Genomic DNA, 25578 nt, shown 5'->3' with positions numbered 1-25578 from the left:
CTATATAATAATTCTCACCTCCAACGTTCTATGTGTCTGGCTGCCTGTGTCCGTGGCTTTCTTGGTCTGCTAGGCTCTGAAGCCCAGGCTGACGTCACACGCAGCACTGACCAACCGCACGACAGCAGCACGAGACCCCACCCTCACCGCCACGCCCCTCCCCCAATGGTCGCCGCCGCTCACCCCTCCCCTCCGCCAAGGTCGCTATCGCTCCCCCCTCCACCTCCCCAGGTCGCTACCCCCCCTCCCGAGGTCACCGCAGCCACTGCTATCCCCCCACCCACTGAGGTCACCTCTCTCCCCTGCCCCCCTCCAGCCACCCAGGTTGTCCAGCGAATTCTTCAGGGCAGGCAGGAAAGATCCTCAGTCTTGCCTGCCCGCTGCTGGCGCTGACCCTCCCCCACTGCCGGTTCGCTCTTCAAAATGGCCACCGAGACTTCAGTAGAAATCTCGGCAGCCATTTTGAAGAGTGATCCGGCAGCGGGGGAGGGTCAGCACCGACAGCGGGCAGGCAGGCAAGACTGGGGATTTTTCCTTCCTGCCCCGAAGCATTTGCTGGACAACCTAGGTGGCAGGAGGGGGAGGCAGGGGAGAGAGGAGAGTCGCTGGACATGGGTGGCTGGGGGGGGGGGCAGGGGAGAGAGGAGAGATGCTGGAAATGGGTGGCTGGAGGGGGGCAGGAGAGAGGAGGGTTGCTGGACATGGGTGGCTGCTCACATAGAGTCTATGTATCGCGCACACACTCTCTCACACTCTGTCTCACACACACTCTCACACACACTCTCTCTCACACTCATGGTGTCTCAGATACGCAATCGCACACACTGCCTCACAGACACACTCGCAACCAGTCTCACTCTCTCTCTGTCACACACACACACACTTGCACATTCACTCTCTCTCTCACACAGTCACTCTCACACACACTCTCTCAAACATACACACTCCGAGCAAATCCTTGCTAGCGCCCGTTCCCTTTGTGTCAGAAACAGGCCTTTTTTTTACTAGTATATAAATAAGTGAAGATACAATGTATGCTCAGAAGTTGTTTTTTATCTAGTAATTTCTGAACTCTAGAGTTACTTTTCCTAGATGCATCATCCACTTGTGTGGATGATTCACCCTGCTAGTTAATAGAGAATACTTTTATTTCTTCCTACTAATTAAAACAGATAATCTTCTAGGATTTTGCTTCGTTCAACTTCCTTAAAATTTCAAGTTTTTAAGAGTGCTAAATTCTCTTTTAGAAAAGCTTAAACAACTATATTAAATACTAGTATAAATAAAAATTTGTATAATTAAAAAAGAATTTAGTGGGATGCATGCTAAAATAACACTTATTTTTGTAACAGAATGAGAGCCGTATGTTCCGTGTACAGTTCAATGGAGAATCAAAAGAGCGAGCACTGGAATGTTGCAGTAACTGTGTACAAAAGTTGGAGTTATATGTATCTGTCCAGGTATCTAATGGGCAAAGTCATGAGCTTCCTGAGAAAAGCTACAGTCAGACTTCTCAAGAAAACAACCAGGGAATAAACTCACAAGATGCAACAGGGCAAAATAGGGTAAGTGTGATACAAAATGCAAAGTCAAGAGAAAATTTAGCAGCATTGTATGTTAATATAAAGCAGGTGGATAAGAAAAGCTGAGAAAAAGTATTAAAATTACTACAGTCTGAGAAATCAGGAAATATTATATAAATGGGAAGTAGATTTTGTAGGGCATCAATGGCCACAAGCACAGTATTAGTACTAGGCTAAATAGTGGAACTACTAGTACTACTACTTAACATTTCTAGAGCGCTACTAGGGTTACGCAGCGCTGTACAATTTAACAAAGAGAGACAGTCCCTGCTCAAAGAGCTTACAATCTAATAGAACCTATAGCTTTTGGTTTGGAATGGAATGATTTTGAAATGTTCACATAATTATGTTAACCCCCCCCCACCCCCACCACCAAAAAACCAAGAATACTGTTTAAAACCTTGTTAAATTATCTTAAAAGGTACTATACAAAACCCTGGAACACAGGAGAGGGAAGCTGAAGTACACTCAACACAGGAGCAAAAAATAGTACAAGGAGCCTTTAAGGGTAGAAGCGCCAACTCAAAATTTTAATTGATTAGACCAGACACTGTCCATGTTTCAGTGAAAACTGCCTGTGTCAGAGATGTATCGGTATGGATGATGTTCAATTTTGTCAAATCTGTAAAAAAACAAAATCTGGGGTGGTAGTCTCCTTTCACTATTTTGAGACACCCCAGGAGGTTGTGGGGGGGGGTTGACCGATTTTACAAAATTGATCATCATCCGTACCGAAACAGCCCTGACGCAGGTGGTTTCGTCAAAACACAGACTGCGTCTCTGGTCTGATCAATTAAAATTGAGTTGACCCACGCCCCCTTTTCTTCCTCCAAATGCTGGCATGATCCGCCGTAGTGTTTGAAGGACCAGCGGGGGGGGGGGGGGGGGGTAGGGGGGGGGAGGGGAGTTCGGGTAGACAGATTCCAGACCCATGGGTGGAGAGGAGAGAGTGAAGAGACAGCCAGACCCAGACATGAGGGAGAGAGGGGGAAGAGGAGAGTGCAGTTTCAGGCGGCTCCTATTATTGGCAGCCCTGGGTATTTTACCAGGCTTGCTCAATGGTAGTTATGTCCCAGACCTTGGATCTGATTGCTGCCATTGCATCTCAATTGTTAACTTTTGCAGTTGGTCTCTAATTCATTGGTCAGATCATTATTTTTGTAATGTTTACTTTGAATTATAATATCTCTTGTCCTTGTGACTCTGCTATCCAAACCTCACTACAGTCTATTCAAGCCTCATTTTAAGTTGTGACATCATCAGCAAAGTCCTTTATAAAGCACCTTGGAACTCTCATGCTTTGCTTTTGCAAGAGGTCTGTTAACCTTGTCTTTGTGTTCCCTATTTGGATCCAGTTCCTGCTTGGCTTTGTTCCTGCATGCCTTGATTCCTGCCTAGCTTTGTTCCTGTGAGTCTTGTCCCTGAACCATGTTCCTGAAAGCCTTGCTTTTGTAAACCTTGTTCCTGAATCGTTACTCCTATGTAGTCTTGTCTCTGTCTACCTGTGTTTCTGTGAGTCTTGTACCTGAAAGCCTTGCCTCTCTACACCTTGTTCCTGATGCTTTACTCCTGTGTAGTCTTGCCCCTACCTACCTGTGTTTCTATGAGTCTTGTACCTGAAAGCCTGGTTTCTGTAAACCATGTTCTTGAAGCTTCACTCTCGTTCCTACTTAACTGTGTTTCAATGAGAATTGTACCTGAAAGCCTTGTTTCCATGTGTTTTGCTTTTGAATCCTGTTCCTGAAAGCCTGGCACTTGTTGTAGCCAAACCCTGCTCTTGGTTTCTGTTACAGTTTGACTCCACTTCTGACTCCTGCTTTAGTCTAGCCCTGCTCTTGACTCTTGCTACAGTCTTTCCTGATCCTTTCAAGCCAAGTCTGTTCCTGGTTCCTGATCCTAAGTCTGTTCCTGGTTCCTGATCTTGCCAAGCTAAGTCTGGCTATTGCCTTGTCTATAGTATTGCTTCTGTTCTCCGAGGACAAGCAGGCTGCTTGTTCTCACTGATGGGTGACGTCCATGGCAGCCCCTCCAATCGGAACACTTTCTAGCAAAGTCCTTTGCTAGTCCTCGCGCGCCGATGCGCACCGTGCATGCGCGGCCGTCTTCCCGCCCGAACCGGCTCGTGCCGGCCAGTCTTCTTTTGTCCGAGCTCGGTATGGTCGTGTTTCGCCGTTCGCGCCCCAAAGTTGACCTCGCGCGTCGTTTATCGACTTCGTTCTGAAAAAAAAAAAAGGTGTCGGAAGGAGACCTTTCTGGTTTTCTCCCTTCCCGTGCTTCCAGTCTTTGCCCCGGTAAATTTTCTTTCGTCGTCGGGGTAGGCCCTGTTTAGGCCTCGGTCGAAGTTTTTCTTCCCCCTATTTTTGCGGTGCCATTTTCGCCATTTCGAGTTTTGATCTCGCCGGCGCGATTTTTCCGCCCATGACATCGAAGTCTTCCAGCGGCTTCAAGAAGTGCACCCAGTGCGCCCGGGTAATCTCGCTCACTGACAGGCATGCGTCGTGTCTTCAGTGTCTGGGGGCTGGGCACCGCCCTCAGGCCTGTAGTCTGTGTTCCCTTTTACAAAAGCGGACTCAGGTAGCGAGATTAGCCCAGTGGAACATTTTGTTCTCGGGCTCTTCGTCGGCATCGGCACCGGGAGTATCGACTGCTTCGACGTCGTCGGCGCCTGGACCTTCATCTTCGCCCCCGATTGCATCGAGTGCATCAAGGCATCGGCCCTCTGCATCGGGGCGACATCGAAAGGCCGCGTCGGCGTCGGAGGTATCGAGACTTCCTCGTCTGCTGATGTCGTCGGACGGTGGTGCTTCGTCTGGAGTGCAGGTGAGGGCTGTCCATTCCCCTGTTGGTGGCGGTGAGCCTTCGGGTGGGTCTCCCCCCATTCCGAGGGCTCTTGCGGTACAGCCCCCCCCGAGACCGACCTCCTTCGGTCTCGGCCCCGAGGAAGCGACGGCTGGATTCTACGTCCTCCTCGTCGGTGCCGGGAAGCTCCGGTGACATGCTTCGTCCCAATGCGAAGAAATGCAAAGTGATGCACTTAGGGAGTAGAAATCCAAGGGAGACGTATGGGTTAGGCGGGGAGAATCTAATAGGCACGGACGGGGAGAGGGATCTTGGGGTGATAGTATCTGAGGATCTGAAGGCGACGAAACAGTGTGACAAGGCGGTGACCGTAAGTAGAAGGTTGCTAGGCTGTATAGAGAGGGGACTGACCAGCAGAAGAAAAGAGGTTTTAATGCCCCTGTATAAGTCGTTGGTGAGGCCCCACTTGGAGTATTGTGTTCAGTTCTGGAGGCCGTATCTTGCTAAGGATGTAAAAAGAATTGAAGCGGTGCAAAGAAAAGCTACGAGAATGGTATGGGATTTGCGTTACAAGACGTATGAGGAGAGACTTGCTGACCTGAACATGTATACCCTGGAGGAAAGGAGAAACAAGGGTGATATGATACAGACGTTCAAATATTTGAAAGGTATTAATCCGCAAACGAACCTTTTCCGGAGATGGGAAGGAGGTGTAGAACTAGAGGGCATGAAATGAGATTGAAGGGGGGCAGACTCAAGAAAAATGTCAGTAAGTATTTTTTCACGGAGAGAGTAGTGGATGCTTGGAATGCCCTCCCACGGGAGGTGGTGGAGAGGAAAACGGTAACGGAATTCAAACATGTGTGGGATAAACATAAAGGAATCCTGTTCCAAGGTGATGGATCCTCAGAAGCTTAGCTGAGATTGGGTGGCATAGCTGGTGGTGGGAGGCGGGGCTGGTGGTTGGGAGGCGGGGATAGTGCTGGGCAGACTTATATGGTCTGTGCCAGAGCCGATGGTGGGGAAGTGGGGCTGGTGGTTGGGAGGCAGGAATAGTGCTGGGCAGACTTATACGGTCTGTGCCCTGAAAATGACAGATACAAATCAAAGTAAGGTGTACACAAAAAGTAGCACATATGAGTTTATCTTGTTGGGCAGACTGGATGGACCATGCAGGTCTTTATCTACCGTCATCTACTATGTTACTATAACTCTATTAACTATATTCTTTGTTTGCATATGCAGAAAAACCCACAGAAGCCCAGAGAGGCTCAAAAAGAGTACATTTTGTTAGCCAGGTTCTAATTGTCTACATCTGCACAGGGCCACCGAGAGACTGAGTCGGACCCAGGGCAAGGCCCCCCCAAAGGATCGCTGCTGCTGCCCCCCTAATTGCTACTGCTGTCGCCTCCCTCTCCTGCTCCCAGGCCGCTGGCGCCACAGTCCACCAGCTACCTACCCTCAGCTCCCTTCTGTCTGCCATCCTACCACCTTCATTTAAAAAAATAAATAAATAAAATCTCAGTCGGCAGTGCAGCGCCTTCTGTATGAAAGCGGCAGATCGCCTCGGGCGGGCCTTCCCTCACTGTGTCCCGCTGTCACGGAAATAGGAAGTTACATCAGAGGAGGGCAGGACACAGTGAGGGAAGGCCCGCCCGAGGCGATCTGCCGCTTTTACACAGAAGGCGCTGTGCTGCTGATTTCGAGATTTTATTTCGTTTTTTTAAATGAAGGTGGTCGGATGGCAGACAGAAGGGAGCTGAGGGTAGGTAGGTGAAGACTGGGGACTGCTGCGCCGGTGGCCTGGGAGCAGGAGAGGGCGAGAGACCCCGGCACCGGGCCCTCCTTGGAGTCCCGGGCCCGGGGATTTTTGCCCCCCTGTCCCCCATCTCAGCGGCCCTGCATCTGCACTTGCACCAACATCAGGTTCATTGGTCTGCATGGCTACTAGACCTATGTCCTGACACTGGTAATGGATGTGCATCAAGTAGGTCTCCATTTGTCTCAACGCCAACCACTGTACAGGGCCCCCAGGACAGGTCAGCATCGGATCCAACACTGAAAAGATGGGAGAATTCGACATTGTTCTCGTCGGTACCAAGGGGTGTCGATGGTCGGCATCAGGCAAAGGCCAAGAAGCACAAACAATCTCCCTCAATGCATGGTGCCAGGAGCACCACTGCGCTGAGGGATCCAGTACCTGAGAAGCATTGGCACTAACAAGAGCACTCCCCCCTCCATCAAAGAGGTGCCTGCACAGAGGTCTCCAAGTAGCTGGGACCAGCTACCTGAGTTGACACTGACTGTTCAGCAGGCTGTCTCTGATCTGCCAACCCTTGATGAGCAGATCCGAGCCATGCTCTAAGAGAACTTGGCAGGGCTTCTACGGCACAGTGTATTGGCTTCAGGGGTGCTTGTGCCAGCCATGCCTTTACCATCTGCCTTGCAGGGCCCTCAGCCTGTGGTGAGGTCACAGATGCCGGTGCCGTATTCGGTATTGGAGTCAACAGCTGCCCATGCGGGTTATCCCTCAGCATCGGTGGAGGAAGCTTCACCGGAGTCAAGCGTGAAGCCTGCATCTCATTCCAGGCAGAGACATAGTTCCTCCTGCTTGAGGCAGGCACAGTCTCAGTCCTCCCAAGAGGAGCTCTTTTGCTGATTCTGATACGGACCGCTCAGGAGCGTCTGGTGATGATCCAAGGTATTTCTCAAAGGAGGAGTCCTATGGGATTCCATCAGACCCCTCTCTGGCAGAGGAAAGGAGCAAGCCTCCACCAGAGAGTCTCTCCTTCCCTGCTTTTGTGAAGGAGATTGCGGCTGCCATCCCAATTCAGGTGGAGATGGAGGACAAGCCCAGGGCAGAGATGTTTGAGGTCCTGGACTATGACTCTCTATCTAGAGAGGCCATAAGTGTCCCACTTCACTAGATCTTATGTGATGTTCAGATGAAGAATTGGGAGTCTCCTCTGTCCTTGTCCTCCCCCCCAAAATTGGCACCACATATCAGATTCACAGTTCACCTGGATTTGATAAGCCACAGCTGCCTAATCATTTTCTGGTGGTGGAAGCCATATTCAAAACAGGCCAGAAGTTCTAGAGACTTTGCTTTGGCAACCCCAGGCAGAGAAGCTCGAACTCTGGACTCTTGTAGGCGTAAGATGTATCAGGCCTCAATTCTCATATCCAGTCATACCAGGTCTACACAAGCCTTTACTTGTGGAACCTAGTGTGCAGTATGACTGATTTGTTAGATTCTCTTGCACTGGAGTAGATCAAACCTCTTGGCCAACTGGCCAAGCAGGAGAAGGCTTGTTGCAAGTTCCTGGCCAGGGGCACATATACTTTTGATGTGGCGTCCAGGATTTCTTCTCAAAGTACAGTGATGCACAGACTCTCATGGCTGCATCTGCCTTGGACCCAGCGGTCCAGCAGGGGTTGACGGATGCCACTTGCTGCGGAGATAACCTTTTTGGAGAGAAAGTAGAGGAGATCACAGAGCTCATCAAGAAACACACTGATACCATCAACACTCTACTGGCGAGCGCCTTCTGCATCCTTCTCTACTAGGTTTCAGAGCAAGTTGAAGAAAGGTCCCTACTACTCTGAGGCGTGGGTAAGCTGCTTCTTTCTCCACTCAGCAAGCTGAGCCCCAGCGTTCTCATTTTCATCAACAGCATGCGCCTAAGACCCAGCCAGCTCCCCAGTCAAAACGAGTTTTTGACTGGCTCCAGCACAGCATAGCTGCAGCCAAAGTAACTGTTCTGGATGACCTACCAGTAGGAGGGCTGATGAGATTTTTCCAAGAAAGGTGGCCCCCTTGTAATCTCTGGCCAGTGGGTTTTTCATATAGTCCATCTCGGTTTCGCCCTATATTGGCAACAGAGACCACCAAATTGTCCTCAGAGCATTTTTCTTCAGCTGTCTGCACAAGGAAGTACTTGCAGAGGAACTCTCCATCCTTCGGAAGGCCCATGTTGTCGAATCCATTCCTTGGGGGAAGAAGGGAAGCGATTCTATTCTAAGTACTTCCTTGTGCCAAAGAAAACAGGGGGATGCATCTCATCCTAGACCTCAGGGCCCTGAACAAATTCCTGGTCAAAGAAATGTTCAGGATGGTTCCCTTGAGCACCCTTCTCCCAATGATTTAGGAACAAGATTGGCTATGCTGTTTGGACTTCAGACCACAAGAGGTATCTTCAGTTTTGGGTAGGAACATATCACTTTCAGTACCGCATCATGCCATTTGACCTCACGTCGGCTCCCAGGGTTTTCACACTATATATAGAGGTAGTCATAGCATCGGTACGCAGACTGGGAGTCCATGTAGCTCCCTACCTGGAGATTGTCTAGTGAAGAGCATGTCTAAGGAAGGTGCTCAAGAGTCTATGTGGGGAACTATTCGGGTGCTAGAGCTACTAGGGTTCATTTTAAACTACCCAAAGTCCCATCTGCTCCCGGTTCAACAAATGGAGTTCATTGAAGCCCTGCTAGATTAACGGCAGGCGCATACTTTTCTACCTGTGCCAAGAGCTCATGCCAGCCAGCAGGTCACGGCTCGGCAGATGTTGAGATTATTAGGTCACATGGCTTCCACTGTGCATGTCACTCGCTTGGTACGTCTTCACATGAGAACCACCCAGTGGACCTAAGCCTCGGGGGAACCTAGTGGATGTTATCTCAGTGACTCTAGAGTTGGTTTAATTCCTACTCTGGTGGGCAATTCGATCTAATTTGATCATGGAACTTCCATTCCAAATTCCTCAGCCCCAGAAGATGCTGATGATGGATGCATCCCACCTGGGGTTGGAAGCATCACTTTAGATGGGCTTCACACTCAGGGTGCTTGATCAGTTCAGGAGACAGATCTTCACATCAACCTCTTGGAGCTCTGGGCAATCTGGAATGCTCTAAAGGCTTTCAGAAATCAGCTGTTCAACCAAATTGTGCTCATTCAAACAGTCAGGTTGCGATGTGTTACACCAACAAGCAGAGGGGTACAGTATCACACTCTGTGTCAGGTGGCTCTCCGGATGTGGCAATGAGCTGTCCAGAACAGGATAGTTCTTAGAACTACATACCTGGCGGGCAAATCCAACAGCCTGGCAGACTGAGCAGGGTCGTGCAACCGCACAAGTGGTCACTCGGCATGAGTGTTGCCCATGAACTTTTCAGAGAGTGGGGGCACCCCCTCAGTGGATCTCTTTGCTACTCCTTTACAACCCAGAGTCCCCCAGTACTGCTTCAGGCTCACAACATACGACAGACTAATGTCAGATGCCTTCCTCTTCCTTTGGGGGAATGGCCTTCTGTATGTGTATCCTTCCATCCTTCTCATGGGGAAGACTTTGCTGAAACTCAGGCAAGACCAGGGAACCATGATCCTGATCATCCCATATTGGTCCAGACAGAACTGGTTTCCTTTTCTCTATTATCCTCCGAAGAACCTTGGAGTGTTTTCTGACCCTCATAACACAGAATGAGGGATCTCTTCTACATCCCATCCTTTAGTCTCTGGCCCTCACAGACTGGATATTGAGAGCTTAAAATTTGTTTCCTTGCATCTTCCAGAGGTTGTGCCTAGGGTTTGTTGGCTTCCAGGAAAGATTCCACTAAGAGGTGTTATTCTGTGAAAATGGAGGTGGTTTGCAGTCTGGTGTGAGAGCAAGGCCCTAGATCCTCTTTTTCTTGCCCTACACAGACCCTGTTTGAATACCTTCTGTACCTCACTGAGTCTGGTCTTTAAAACCAACTCTGTAAGGGTTCTCATCAGTGCAATTTATGTTTATGACCATGTAGAAGATAAGCCCATCTCTGGACAGCCTGTAGTTGTTCACTTCATGAGAGGTTTGTTTTTGACAAAGCCCCCTGTCAAACCTCCACCTGTGTCATTGGACCTAAACATCATCCTTACAAAGCTGATAAAAGCTCTTTTTGAGCCACTCTATTCCTGTACTTGACCTGGAAGATCTTGTTTTTTGTGGAAGTTACTTCAGCTCACAGGGTCAGTGAGCTTCAGGCCTTAATCGTGGATCCACCTTACCCAAAATTGCATCATAACAGAGTAGTTCTCCACACATACCCTAAGTTCCTGCCTTATGGTAGTGTTGGAGTTCCATCTAAATCAGTCTGTCGTCATTCCAACAGTTTTTCCCAAACCTCATGCCCATCCTGGCGAAAGCACTTCACACTTTGGTCTGCAAGCAAGCACGCCACGTAAAAGGCCATGAACTAGGCCATTTAGACAGTCCACCCAGCTTTTTGTTTGTTTTGATCCCAACAGGACAGGGGTTGCTATCGGGAAATGCACAATTTCTAATTGGCTGACAGATTGCATATCTTTTACTCATGCCCAGGTTGGGCTAACTCTTGAGGGTCATGTCAAGTCTATGAAAGAGATTTGCAAGGCTACAACATGGTTTTCAGTCCACACATTTACATCCCACTATTACCTTGAGCAGAATACCCTATGAAAGTCGGTTTGGACAGTTCTACAGAATTTGTTTGGGATCTAGAATCCAACTCCACCCTCCTAGGCACATTTCATTCTGTTCAAGGCTGCATTCTCACAACCAGTATGTATATAGTTTCAGGTTAATTGACTTTTTTGAACTTGCTGTTGTGAGTTCCAATTGTCCCAGTGCTGTTTTCTGTGAGCCTGGTAGCTATGGATTCCCACATGTGGGAATTGACTGACCTGCTTGTCCTTGGAGAAAGCGAAGCTACTTACCTGAGTATTTCGCATACAACTGAAGACATGTCTTCTGTACATATCTTTCATCTTTGCACTGTTTTTGATGTTATCCTCCCGATTTGTTATATGGGATCAGTTTCTTAATTTTGTTAACCCGCTCTGAACCTGTTTTGGGGATAAAGCAGACTATTAAAGCACAACATAACATAATTCCTTCGAATGACATGGTACTCTGTACACACCCCCAAGGTTGTGTCAATTTTATCAACTCGATCATGCTCTTTCAGTGTTTTTGCCAAAACCTCACTGATCTAGAGGATATTCTCGTCTGCTCATTTGACAAAGGCGGCCATTAATATTTTGCTTGTCAGGATTCAGTGGGTAAGAATATGTTCACAACTGTTCATCTCTTTCAACCTGAACAATCTAAACTCTCGGGTTTTCAAACATAACTAACTGCATATTCGTTACTGTTCACATGGCTTATGAAAACAGTAGGTGCCTCATTCTAGGCTGCACAACAATTTATTGTTTGCAAACAGTCCACACCTGTTGCTATCCTGAGGGGGATTTCACACTATCCCTGTTTAGGCTCTCTCTAGAAATAGTTTATTCAGTATGTTATAAATAATTCAGGACTTAAGTGAGTGCGTATTACAGTGGTGCCTTTTCACTTGCTGTACCGGGGGACCAGATTGATATATTGTCTTATAGTTTTAATGGAAGTAGTTGTAAAGTTCATTAACATTTGTTTGAATAGTAACAGTTTTTTTAATAAGATGTTGAATATCCCTGTTTAATGGCACAAGTTATTGATTTTAGATGTCAAGTGTCATTCTCACAGCAAAGTGATGTATTAAGAACATAATGAGCCACAGGCCCATGAAGATATGTCATTTTTCTGATTGCCTTTGAAGAGCATACCTCTCAATTTCTGCCTTAAAAAACCCATAAAATAAAAAAAAAAATACATTGCAATAACCTTTGAAACTTATTTGTTGTTCTGTTGTGATATATCTTCTCTTTTGGCATTGAACTTGCTCTGCTTCTCCAGTTAGGTGCTAGATCTTTTTGTGAAATATAACCCCACTGTAAGACTAGTGTAAAAAGCTAACAAAGTTATAATGCTCAAACAGTATAAATTATTACAATAAAGACATTTATTTGGATTCTGTTTATTTTTCCTAGCAAAGTCAACATGCAGCAAATTCTGATGAACCTGTGCCGCTAATAGCTAAAGATGGCTATATATCTGTAAAACAGATATTAAAGGTACTGAAGAATGCTTTGCAAATGGGGTTGGCTAAAGGTTGGGTTTAAGGCAGAAAATCTGGTAATTTATGTTTAACTACTAACAGCTGTGAGCTGTTAACTCTGAGTCTTTGTTGGTAAAGTATTATTGTTGCTGTAAACTCTACACTTACTACTGAATAAATATAATGGATTCAGCCTCAAATTCTAAAGAAATATCAAACAGATTTGGAATATAGCCATCACAGTATTACCTGAATTACCAGTTTCAACTCGATCAATTCAGGTTAGCTAGGCTGATGTTTACTACTACTAATCATTTCTGTAGTGCTATTAGATGTACACAGTGCTGTACACATTATATTTAGGTACTTTCTCTGTCTTAGAGGGCTCACAATCTACATTTTTTTTGTATCTGGGGTAATGGAAGGTTAAGTGACTTGCCCAAAGTCACAAGGAGCTGTAGTGGGAATCAAACCGAGGACACCTTGATGAAAGCCCGCTGCACTAACCATTAAGCTACTCTTTTCAGCTTGCCTGAAAGCTCAACAAATCCTAGGTGCAAGAACACCATACCAATTGGGATTTGTTAGTCAACATCAGTGTTTGAATATGTATACCTTAGAGATGCGGTGATAGAGTCCTTCGAGTCTCTTCTCATACATCTTCTGACATAGACTCCATACCATTTTAGTTAACTTCCTCAGAACCACTTCGGTTTTTTTTTTTTTTTTTTTTTTAAATCCTTCTAGACCATATTTTGCTAAGGTATTAAAAAAAAGGCCGTTCAGAAAGAAGTGACCAAAATGGTGTGGGGTCTGTACCAGAAGACAAGAATATGTATATGCTAGAGGAGAGAAGAGAGGGGGGGGGGGGGGCAATATGATACAGATGTTTAAATAGTTGAACAGTATTCATGATTAAATGGAGAAATTAGATCTTTTTTGCTAATTTTCTTTCCTTTAGTCCCACCGAATCATTCCAGGACTTGTGAATGTTGTTCCTCTTGACCAGCACATAGAGAGAGTATAGAATTGTGCTATGCCTTAATAGGAATCTAGAACAATAACCAGATGCTCCTTAAAAAGCTTAACGCAGGTTTAGAAAAATCACTATCCCTTTAACCTAACTACTAAATTATATGCTAAACTTTCTAAAAAAGGGAGCATTAGAAGGTAATCAGCAGTTTGAAACTTCTATGATCATTTTTAACCTTTCTTCTTCATAAGTCCAAAGTTCTTCATATATATTTTAATTTGTTCTATATTAATATCTTTCATTTCAAGATAAATCAACAAGAAATCCAAAAATGCATCTGTCCATATGACCATCTCTGGGAAAAGGTAACTAAAGTCACCAGAAACAAAATAATGAAGTTTTAATAAATTGTTAGACAAACAATTTGTAATACAACAGTCCAAACACCATCCTTTTATGTAAAAAAAAATAGTTACAGAAGTTCAAACATGTAACTTTTGCAGACTGCTTATGGACCCATGACATGAAAAATTGACCATTCTCAACATATTGGATCTGCTACTTTAGTCACCTTTTCCCAGAGACGGTCACATATCGATTAGTTCTCACAGATATCTGAAAATATACCAGAAACCAGCAACCAATATGGATACATATTTCGACCAATTATGTCAGAAGATGGGGACCTAAAATTCTCAAAATATGGAGTCATTATCGTCATTTGAAAGAAAGGTCTATTACTAATGGTTAAAAAAAAAATTATATATATATATATATATATTTCACATTCTTATGGGGAATAACCTCCTCATGTTCTCAGTGAGCATTACAGATTCAGTATTATAAAAGTGATGATTGATATAATTAAAAACTGATTAGCTGATTATTGAAGTCCAAGCCCATTGTTTCTATAATACCAAAGTTCATCGATTCAAACCATACAATGAAGAGTGTTTGATGCTTAAATACAATTTTGTTCCTTATAATGTAGTAAATATTCATAATAATCCTTCTAAAACCATTTCCAGAACTCTAATTTCAATATTGTGATTTTTAACATGCCAGTGTTCCACCTAAGGAGGTTTAATTGACAGGAGATGGCATCACGTAATAAGGCTGAAGCCGTAGCCACCATCTTGATACATTCATAACAAAGCAAACTATTGGTCCATGCCAAGCCACACATAGTCCTTATTTCTAATAAGCGTTTGGTATTGTTTTGGGTGACTCAGAACGGTGGCAAGCTCCACTTACTACTGGCTTCAGGCCAGATAATGAGCCAAGCACACTCCCGCCATCCCATGTCAATTAAACCTCCTTGGTTCCACCAAATTGCAGACTCCACATTATTCAAAATGTGGAGTAATGTGCTCAGACCTTGAGATTCCAGTGATCAGTTATACTGCTGCGCATTGGATGACCTGCAAAGCTTGGATTTGGGATGATGATATTCTCCGCTATGTCTTCATTTGATGCGGGCATAACTAGCTTATCAGATTCTGAGTTTGACATTTTGGTGGTGTTTCTGATGTAGCCAAATCACATAATCCTGAGAGTCAGCATTTTGTGCCAATTCCTCTTTCCTTCCTTCAATTAAGTAGTTCACTGTATGAAATAATTCTCTGGGTTTATTTAGGGAGGTTTTAATCTTATCTTTGAAGTACGTTTATATTCAAATCATTTTGATCTTATATATTTTTTCCATATTCTCTTCACAGCTCTTAGATTTTTTTCTTGCTGTGTTAGTGTTGGTGTGAACCAGTAACAGGTCTATCCTGAGCTCTTCACTTTTACCTTTTTCTTTGGTGCTGCTTGATCTAAGGCATCTGTTACTGATTTTGTCCAGTGATAACCATATCATTTTGACTCTTTCTGTATCTGTTGAGAACTTATCTGCTAGACAAGCTTTTAGGTCTGCTAGCTCAAAGTTGGACATTGTCAGTAACGTTTTGACTTCTCTGACTTTTACTCTTAAAATCTTTCACTGAGAGTTTGAACATTACTAGAGCATGATCAGATCATGCAATTTCTTGAACACAGGATACAATCAGGAACTGAAATAGAGCAGGTGATAAATATATTAGATCTAAGACGTGGCCTGTTGAGTGTGTAGAGTCTTTCACGATTTGTCTAAATTGAAATTGTGGCAATAGCTAGATTGATGTGTTTCCAGCGTTGCGCTGGTGCGATGTGAAATCGCCGTTCAGTTAAGTAAAAGGGCTGCTGTTTCTTGTTTTCTGTTTTTTCCATACAATTTTCCTTTTAATTGAAGTTTAAATACAATTGAAATCAGTATATTCCCTAATTTTAATTTCAAAAGTTTAAAAATCCCAAAAAATGCATTCCAGCTCAAGAGGCAGATGATTATTTCAGATTTTTTTTATATTTAATTTCTTTTATTGATTTTCATCAAACATAAGAGCTCACAACATAGCAACAAGTAGCATTTTACAAAACATGGCAATACCGGAGCTCACAATGAAGAGGAAACTATCCACAGCTAAGTACAAAGTGAGTGAAAAAAAAAGAGAGAGATAGAAAAGAGGGGGGAAAAAGGGAGGGGGGCTGGAGGAAACAAATCATAGAATAAAGCATACATAGGCCATAAGACATCTAATTTAGTGCTTAGTTCTGTACAGTGCCAAAGTAAGATACAAGTGGTAGCCATTTCTCCCTATATAAAGCAAAGCAAGAAGATTTCTTTGCGAGGTGTAATTCGAATTTGTAAATTTGAAGCACTAAGTTCCAGCATTCCTGGTAGGTAGCTTGGTGTAATGATTTCCAATGTAAGAAGATTACCTTCAGCGCTAAAGGTATCATGGTGCTAACTAGAGTCCCTTCACTGTGAGTCAGCAACCCCTTGTAGTACTGATCCCTGAGAATCACAAATTTATAAGTAATTGAGCCAGGAAGGTGAAAAATGGCTACCAGTTGTGACCAGATTTCAAGCCAGTAGCTACGAAGGCACACACAGTCAAATACAAGGTGTTTTATGTTACCCACTTGAGACTGGCAAGACCAGCATACACTAGAGTTAGAAGGAGCAATAACATGCAACTTATATGGCGTCCATAGAGATCTATGCATGAAGAAATACATAGACTGTGCTGTAGTTGAAGAGTTAGAGCATCTGAAGAGGGACTGCCAAAGCTGCTCCCACAGATTATCTGATATAGGTTGCTGTAGGTCTTCCTCCCAACATCTACGCAAACCTGTGCATTTGGTGCGGGACTTGCTAAGAAGGTACTTGTAAATGTGGGAAGCAGCGTGACCAGTATGCTGCAGCTTCACGTTAAAATCCTTAAGCTCTGGGGTTTGGGCCAGGAACTGCGTTTGTAAACTACCTCTAGTTTTCTTTTTTAACATGGAGGTAAGCTGAAGCCATTGGTAAAATTGGGTGTCTGGGAGTGCAAACTCAGTTTTCAGATCTGAGAAGGTTTTCCATGTCTGCCTACTCACATGAATCAAATTTTTCAAGGACCAAATTCCTATACACTGCCACTGAGACCACGAAACTTGCTTATTGTCAATTTTAAAGTTAGGGTTATTCCATATAGGGGTGAGTGGCGTATCAGACCAAGGGATATCCATCAATTTATCTAAGGATACCATTAATTTATGGGCGGTGTTAATGATCAGATTAGAAACAATGCCCTTAGTAAGACGCATGCCAATGATATGGCAATGCGCTAACTAGGTCACTAAGGGCTTGTTCAAAGATTGTCTAGACCCAGACCCGGGTGTTTACCCAGCAGACAGAACCTGGACCAACTTCGAGACACTATCAGAGGATATTATCTCCCAAATGCTCAAAAAATATGCCAAATCTCACTGCAAACTAGACATATGTCCAAACATCCTCATGACATCTGCTCCTCAACAATTTATAACAGACATTATGAAACACTTGAACTATATGTTACAAAATGGACTCTTCCCGAAGGAGAAAGGAAACATTCTACTCACCCCCATACCCAAAGACGCAAAGAAAAGTGCCAGCAAACTAACCAACTACAGGCCAGTAGCTTCCATTCCCTTAATAACTAAACTAACGGAAGGATTAGTGACCAAACAACTCACAAACTATCTAAACAAATACTCGATACTCCACGACTCCCAGTCAGGATTTCGGTCTAACCACAGTACTGAAACAGTACTAGTTACTCTCATGACCAAATTCAAACAAATGATCGCAACTGGAAAGAACATACTACTTCTACAATTTGACATGCCAAGCGCTTTCGACACGGTTGATCATGGAATACTACTACATATCCTTGAGTACTTTGGAATTGGAGGTAAAGTTCTCAATTGGTTCAAAGGTTTCCTAACCACACGATCATACCAAGTGACGTCTAATTTGATTACTTCAGCCACATGGACACCTGAATGCGGAGTCCCACAGGGATCCCCCCTCTCGCCGATTCTATTCAACCTAATGATGATACCTTTAGCCAAACTACTATCAAACCAAAACCTCAACCCATACATATATGCAGACGACGTAACGATCTACATCCCATTTAATCAAGATCTAAAGGAAATTTCCAATGACATCAACCAAAGTCTCCAGATCATGCATTCATGGGCGGATGCATTTCGGCTGAAACTTAATGCCTAATACTCTCCTCTCATCATAACAAGAACAAATTCACCGCCATCAACACACCAAATCTGAAACTTCCAATATCGAACACCCTAAAAATTCTTGGAGTCATCATCGATCGACACCTAACACTTGAGAGCCACGCGAAAAACACAACCAAGAAGATGTTCCACTCAATGTGGAAACTAAAAAGAATAAGACCTTTCTTCCCAAGGACTGTTTTCCGTAACCTGGTACAATCATTGGTGCTCAGTCATCTAGACTACTGCAACGCGCTCTACGCTGACTGTAAAGAGCAAATAATCAAAAAACTTCAGACAGCCCAGAACACTGCAGCTAGACTCATATTCAGTAAAACAAAATATGAAAGCGCTAAACCTCTACGAGAGAAACTACATTGGCTCCCACTTAAAGAACGCATCACGTTCAAAGTATGCTCCCTAGTCCACAAAATTATTCACGGAGTTGCACCTGCCTACATGTCAGACCTGATAAACTTACCACCCAGGAATGCCAAGAGATCATCCCGCACATTCCTCAATCTGCACTTCCCTAACTGCAAAGGTCTAAAATACAAATTAATGCACGCATCAAACTTTACCTACTTGAGCATACAGCTATGGAACGCATTGCCACGCAACCTAAAAACTATTTACGAATTAACGAACTTTCGCAAACTGCTGAAGACCCATCTCTTCAACAAGGCATACCACAAAAATTAACAAATGTGAACATATATAACTCCTACACATATATTCAGAATTGTATTACAAAATCTGCTTGTTATACTACTATAATGTTTCTTCGTTATCATGTTGCCCAAGATCCTACTGTAATACTAAATGTATATTTTCTAATACATTTCCATTATTCATGGTGTATTGTAAGCCACATTGTGCCTGCAAAGAGTGGAAAATGTGGATACAAAGGCAATAAATAATAATAATAAAATACAATAAATAAATAAATAATCAAACTGACACACCTGGGTGGGGGAAATTACATTTACAGGAGCTATCCATTCCATGCCCTGCCGCATATGAAGGCTTTATGGTAAAGCAGTAGATCAGAATTTCACTCCTCCATCCGTTTTGGAAGCTTAAGTTTACTCAGAGAGAGATCGTTGGCAACCCAAGGCTCCATAAAAAGTTTGAAAGCATCTTTTCCAAACGCTTATAAAAGGCCAAGGAATAAAGAGGGATCATGCCAAGGTGTATGTATTTTAGGGACTATCATCAGTTTAATAGTATCCAGTCTGCCCCAGTGAGGTTTAAGGGGGGCCAGGCCGCCAGTGAGGCCTCAAACCTTCGAAGTTACTTTGTCAGAGTTAAGTTTAATGGTGTTGGAGAGGTCTCTACAAGAGGACACCAAGATACTTTATAGAAGAGGATACCCATTTACAGGGCAGCTCTGGAGCGGTAAAAGGAGTACAGATGTCATTCAAAGGCATCATTTCTGTTTTATCCCAATTAACTTTATATCCAGAAATTTTTGAGAATCTAGATATAAGGTTAAAGAGGGCTTTCAGAGATGACTGAGGGTTGGTGAGATATAACATGTTATCATCCGCATATGCTGAGAGTTTGAACTCCTCCGAGCCTAGATGGATATCATAAATATCAGATGATTTTCGGATTGCCATTAGGAGAGGTTCAAGAGCCATATTGAATAACAAGGGGGAGTTGGGACAACCTTGCCTAGTACCTCTATGCAAATCAAATGAGTTAGAGATTTCACCATTAGCTACTATACGGGCCAAGGGCCAGGAGTATAGCAGCTGCACCATATGGCTAAATGGGTCAGGGAAACCAAATTGCTTAAGCACAAAAACAAATATTTCCACTCTACCCAGTCAAAGGCCTTTTCCACATCAAAGAAACCGACAATATGGTATAGCCCTTGACCGAGCAAAATGTGTAACATGACAGAGCAATCTGGTGTTGTCAGCACATTTCTGGCTTAACAAACCCAAGCTTGATCCCTTGTGACGAGAGACGGCATAATGTTCTCAATCCTGCAGCACAAGATCTTTGCATATATTTTATAGTCCGTATTTAAGAGCGAAATGGGTCTGTAATTCTGTACGAGGGTGCTGTCTCTGTTGGGCTTGGGCCGCACTATTAGATTGGCATCCAGAAAGCATCCTGAAGAAGCAGTCTCCAGCAACTCGTGAAAATAAGCCAGCAAGTGAATTGATATAGAGGAAGAAAAGGCCTTTAAAATTCCGCTGGTTTGCCATCTGGGCCTGGCGCTTTACCTAAAGGTAGCTTATTAATTGCAGAAATTATTTCATCCAGGGAGATAGGTTTGCTAAGTTGCCTGATGCGACTGTCTGAGACACGTGGTAACTGTAGTGGTGATAGAAAACGATGAACATCACTGTCTTGTACTGCAGAGTCTGAAGAGTACAGGGACCTATAGAAGGATTCGAAAGCTGCCAGAATTTGAGGAGAGGAGGTTAGAGATAATCCTGCAGGGGACTTGACCATTGCAATTCTCTGACTTGTTTTCATGCCCTTTAGATAGGTTGCCAGCAGTTTACCAACTTTATTTGCTTCCGAATAATATACGGCACTCTGTTTAAAGGCGATCACAGTAGAAATATTTGACAGCAGTGAGTTGTACTGCAGTTTGAGCGACTGAAGATGATGTAGAGAAGACTTGGACGATGAGGTGTAGAGCGACACTTCAAGTGCATGAATTTCCGCTTCCAGATCAGTAATTTTAGCACTATTAACTTTGCGGGCATGAGAAGAATAGCTGATTACTTCCCCCCTAAGCCAGGATTTATACGCCTCCCAGACTACTATAAAAGAGGGTACAGAGTCTTTATTGTCACTGAAAAATACAGCCGTATTTTGAGAGATATGCTGTAGAAATAGAGTCTCCGACAACAGGGTGACATTAAGTCTCCATAGTAAAGAGCTAGGCTTGCTGGCTGTCCAAGCAAAGTCACAAGATATGGCCGTGTGATCGGAAACTGAGATTTCATGTATTTTTGTAGCTGTCAGCATAGGAATCAAGTCCTTAGATCCCAAAAGGTAGTCTATTCTGGAGTAAGTGCAATGAGGTGCTGAGAAAAAAGTATAGTCTCTGGTCTTCGGGTACATCAACCTCCAAAGATCAGCCCAACCATTAGCTTGCATGAGGTTATTGAGTTGCATCTAATCCGGAGCTTGGCAGGTCTGCAGTTTGAAGATCTATCCAAAAAAGGATCAAGTGGAAAGTTGAAGTCACCCCCTATGATGGTGTGACAGGTAAGTGCTTGCTGCCTTGATGTGTTACAGTATGGAAGAACTTGGGGTCGTCTGTGTTTGGGGCATAGACATTTATCAAAACAATGGGGATGCCCTCCAGAGTTCCTTCAAGATGGGACCATCTACCATCACTATCGCTGACATGAGAAATTAACTGAAAAGATAAGGACTTTTTGAGGAGAGTAATAACACCATTCTTCTGCCCGGATGCAGGACTGAAGAAACCCTTGTCAAACCATTTACCCAAAAGTTTAGAGCTTTCCTTAGCATCAAGATGAGACTCCAGCAAAAAACAGATATCTGCTTTTTTATTCCTCAGATATACCAGTAGTTTTTTTCCTTTTCATGGGGTATGAGAGACCCTTTACATTAAGGGATAGGATACACAGATTTACCATTGAGATAATGATTTATCAAATCAAATTTGCCAATCCTTACAAACAGGCAAGTTCTCATAGGAAATACATAAGGCAACAGGTAAGGATAGTAACCTCCAGCAAGGTTGGACAAAAATAGAGGGATACAAGGAACACAAATAAAGAAGGAAAGTATGCTCCATTGAGGAAAAAATAGAGTACAAATAAAATATATCAGACCATGGCACATAAGACCAGTGCAGACACGCTAGGAGGCTGTAGCCAGTTTATAATCCAAGCAGAACAAAAATCACTTAGCAGCTGCAATGACAGACCCTGAGGAGCAGGGAAAGGCTGCAGACAAGTTGGACCACAAAGAGTTAATGTTTTAGACTATCCTCACTGTTATGGAAGCTCTGCAACTCTGCAGAATCAGTGTAGTGCTTTGTGCTGTTTTGCAGTGATACCCGCAAAGCTGCAGGGTATAGGAGACTGTACTGAGCCCCCACTGCTTTGTTTCGGGCGCATGTCTAGAAACAGCTTCCGCTTTTTAACAGTCTCTTTTGAAAAATCTGGAACCAGCAAGAGCCTTGCCCCTCCATGATACACTGAGGATTTGGCTCTGAAAGCCTTAAGGATTAGCATCACCTGGTCGTGACGTAAGAACTTCGCTAAAATTGGGCGGGGGTAGTTTTTCCCATGGATCGGCTGTTGCGATATGCGATGAGCACTTTCCAAATCAATTGTGGACTCTGCTGGTATTGTAGCGATATTTCCAAAGAGGGTTCGCAAAAAGAGAAGCAAATCTTTCCCCTCTGCCTTCTCAGGGAGCCCCAGAAGCCGAACATGGTTCCTCCGCAATCCATTAGAGAGATTTTCAATCTTCTTCTGCAGCAGATCCAGCTTACTCAGCTTACGTGCAGCTTCCAACTGAAGAGAATCATGGGCTGACATCCGGTCTTCGAGGAACTCGATCTGAGCATTAAATTGAACCAGCTGGGTGGAAATCGCTGCTAGCTCGTTTTTGATTTCAGTAGTGGAGGTAAGGCTTTGCTGCATTAATGCTCGTAAAACTTTTACATAGTCAGCGATGGTCTCAGGCATTCCCGGGGGTAATGGCGTCTGAAGGGCCTTATCGGAGGCCAGAGCAACGTCCGATTTGTTGCGCTTTGAGGCAGGGTGGTGAGAATTATCAACCCTATTTGTTTTTGATGCCATCTCAGCAGAGGTCCCAACGCAAGGCAGCAACTTACTGAAACTGAATTGCTGGCTGCTACGGGTCAAAACGGTAAAGCTGGCGAGGAGAACCACCTTAGGCATCCATGCCGGTTAAGGTCGCGGTCTAGAACCGATTATTTCAGAATTTTTGCTGCAGATCTGAAATAGCTTGAAAACCTGACTGGCAAGGGATACTCCAGGACCGACTTAGGAAACACTGCCCTAAAATACTGAAAGAACTCAAAACATAAAATTGCAGATCTGCTGTTAGTGATCTGTAACCTCTCATTAAAATCATCTGTAGTACCTGAACACTAGAAAGCAACCAATGTAATGCCAATTTTTTAAAAAAGGGTTCCAGGGGTGATCTGGGAAATTACAGAGCCTGATATCAGTCTCAGGCAAAATAGTGGAAACTATTATAAAGAATAAAATTACTGACCACAGAGACAAACGTGATTTAATGGGACATAGTCAATGTGGATTCAGCCAAGGGACGTCTTGCCTCACCAATTTGCTTCATTGTTTTGAAGGTGTGAATACTTGTGGATAAAGGTGCGCCATTTGATATAGTGTATCTGGATTGCCAGAAAGCTTTTGACAAAGTCCTTCACAAGAGACTCGAGAGAAAATTAAAGAGTCATGAGTTAGGAAGCAGCATTCTGTTGTAGATTAAGAACTGGTTAATGGATAGGAAACAGAGGGTAGGGTTAAATAGCCATTTCTCTCTCTGGAGGAGGGTGAATAGTAGAGTGCCCCAGGGATCTGTATTGGGACCAGTGCTGTTTAACATATTTATAAATGATCTAGAAATAGGAATGACAAGCAATTAAATTTGCAGATGACACAAACTATTCAAAGTTGTTAAAACGCATGCAGACTGAAAAGACCTTAGGAAATTGGAAGACTGGGCATCCAAATGCAGATGAAATTGAATGTGGACAAATGCAAAGTGATGCACATTTGGAAAAATAATCCAAATAATTAGTTACCTAATGTTGGTTTAGGAGTCAGCACCCTAGAAAAAGAGCTAGGAGTAAATGAGGACAATACGCTGAATCTTCCACACAGTGTGTGGCAGCAGAAAAAGAAAAGGCAAAACAATGCTAGGAATTCTTAGGACCTTACCTTGAGTATTATGCAGGATTAGAAAAGGTTTAAAGAAGAGCAACCAAAATGATATGTGGAAGGAATGCCTCTCATATGAGGAAAAGCTTAAGAGGTTAGGGCTCTTAAGCTTGGAAAAAGATGGCGAGTGTGTTGTGTGTTGTGTGTGGTGGGGGGGGGGGGGGGGGTGGATATGATAGAGGTCTTCAAAATCCTGAGTGGTGTAGAACGGGTACATGTGAATTAAATGTTTATTTCAGAAAGTACTAAGGCTAGGGGACACTCAATGAAGTTACATGGTAATACTTAAGTAGAGGAGTGTGGTAACCGTGTTAGTCCACTCTTAAGGTTATCAATAGAAATCAAACAAAATAAAACATGGAAAAGAAAATAAGATGATACCTTTTTTATTGGACATAACTTATCTTATTTTCTTTTCCATGTTTTATTTTGTTTGATTTCTAATGGTAATACTTAAAACAAATAGGAGGAAATTTTTTTTCACTCAATGAATAGTTAAGCTCTGGAACTCATTACCAGAGGATGTGGTATCTGGGTTTAAAAAAATGTTTGGACAAGTTCCTGAAGGAAAAGTCTATAGTCTGCTATTGAAATAGAAATGGGGAAAGCCACTACTGTCCCTGGGAATAGTAGCATGGAATCTTGCTACTGTTTGGGATTTGGCCAGGTACGTGTGACCTGGATTGGCCATTGCTGGAAGCAGGATACTGGGTTAGATAGACCATCTGCCTGCCCCAGTAAGGCTATTCTTATGTATGTTCTTATGATAAGCAGCAGTTACACTAAAGTGAACCCTAATAGAATTGGTCTTGAAACTGACTCACATGTAGAAGATACTCAAACAGTTTTTATGTAGGACAGGAAAAAGAATCCAGGGACTCACCCTCACACTAGATGACAAACCTCTTCTGTTTAAAAGACTTCCTAGTATATACTTTTCTGGAAGCTAACAAAACCTGAGACACATTCAGGCTCATTTTCGAAAATGAAGGATGCCCATCTTCCGGCACAAATCGGAAGATGGGTGTCCTTCTCTCAGGGTCGCCCAAATCGGCATAATCAAAAGCCGATTTTGGGCATCCCCAACTGCTTTCTGTCACGGGGATGACCAAAGTTCACGGCAGCATGTCAGAGGTGTAGCGAAGGAGGGACTTCGGCGTGCCTAACACATGGGCGTCCTCGACCCATAATGGAAAGAAAATGGGCGTCCCTGATGAGCACTTGGATGACTTTACCTGGTCCTGTTTTTCTTACGACCAAGCCACAAAAAGGTGCCTGAACTGACCAGATGACCACCGGAGAGAATATTTTGAGCCAGCCTCAAATGTCATACTCAGGTCCATCACAGCAGTATGCAGGTCCCTGGAGCAGTTTTAGTGGGTTTAGTGCACTTCAGGCAGGTAGACCCAGGCCCATTCCCCCCTACCTGTTACACTTGTGGTGGTAAATGTGAGCCCTCCAAAACCCACTGTATCCACATCTAGGTGCCCCACTTCACCCGTAATGGCTATGGAAGTGTTGTACAGTTGTGGGTAGTGGGGATTTGGGGGGGGGGGGGGGCTCACCACACAAAGTAAGGGAGCTATGTACCTGGGAGCAATTTCTGAAGTCCACTGCAGTGCCCCCTAGGGTGCCCGGTTGGTGTCCTGGCATGTGAGGGGGACCAGTGCACTACAAATGCTGGCTCCTCCCATGACCAAAAGGCTTGCAT

The 25578-nt window shown here is 44.0% G+C and overlaps 1 protein-coding gene across 1 annotated transcript in view; it reads left to right on the top strand.

The window, feature by feature from the left end:
* The window catches only part of REC114 (REC114 meiotic recombination protein), a 183357-nt gene that overhangs the window by 127053 nt on the left and 30726 nt on the right, over positions 1-25578 (top strand). The window contains exons 4-5 of the mRNA XM_030191478.1: positions 1353-1565; positions 12262-12345. Of these exons, the coding sequence (XP_030047338.1) occupies positions 1353-1565; positions 12262-12345 (297 nt within the window). The remainder of the gene's footprint in view (positions 1-1352; positions 1566-12261; positions 12346-25578) is intronic.

Source organism: Microcaecilia unicolor, chromosome 1, assembly GCF_901765095.1.
Source record: "Microcaecilia unicolor chromosome 1, aMicUni1.1, whole genome shotgun sequence".
NCBI lineage: Eukaryota > Metazoa > Chordata > Amphibia > Gymnophiona > Siphonopidae > Microcaecilia > Microcaecilia unicolor.
The sequence above is the reverse complement of the archived record's forward strand: the minus strand, read 5'-3'. Positions and strand labels throughout refer to the sequence as shown.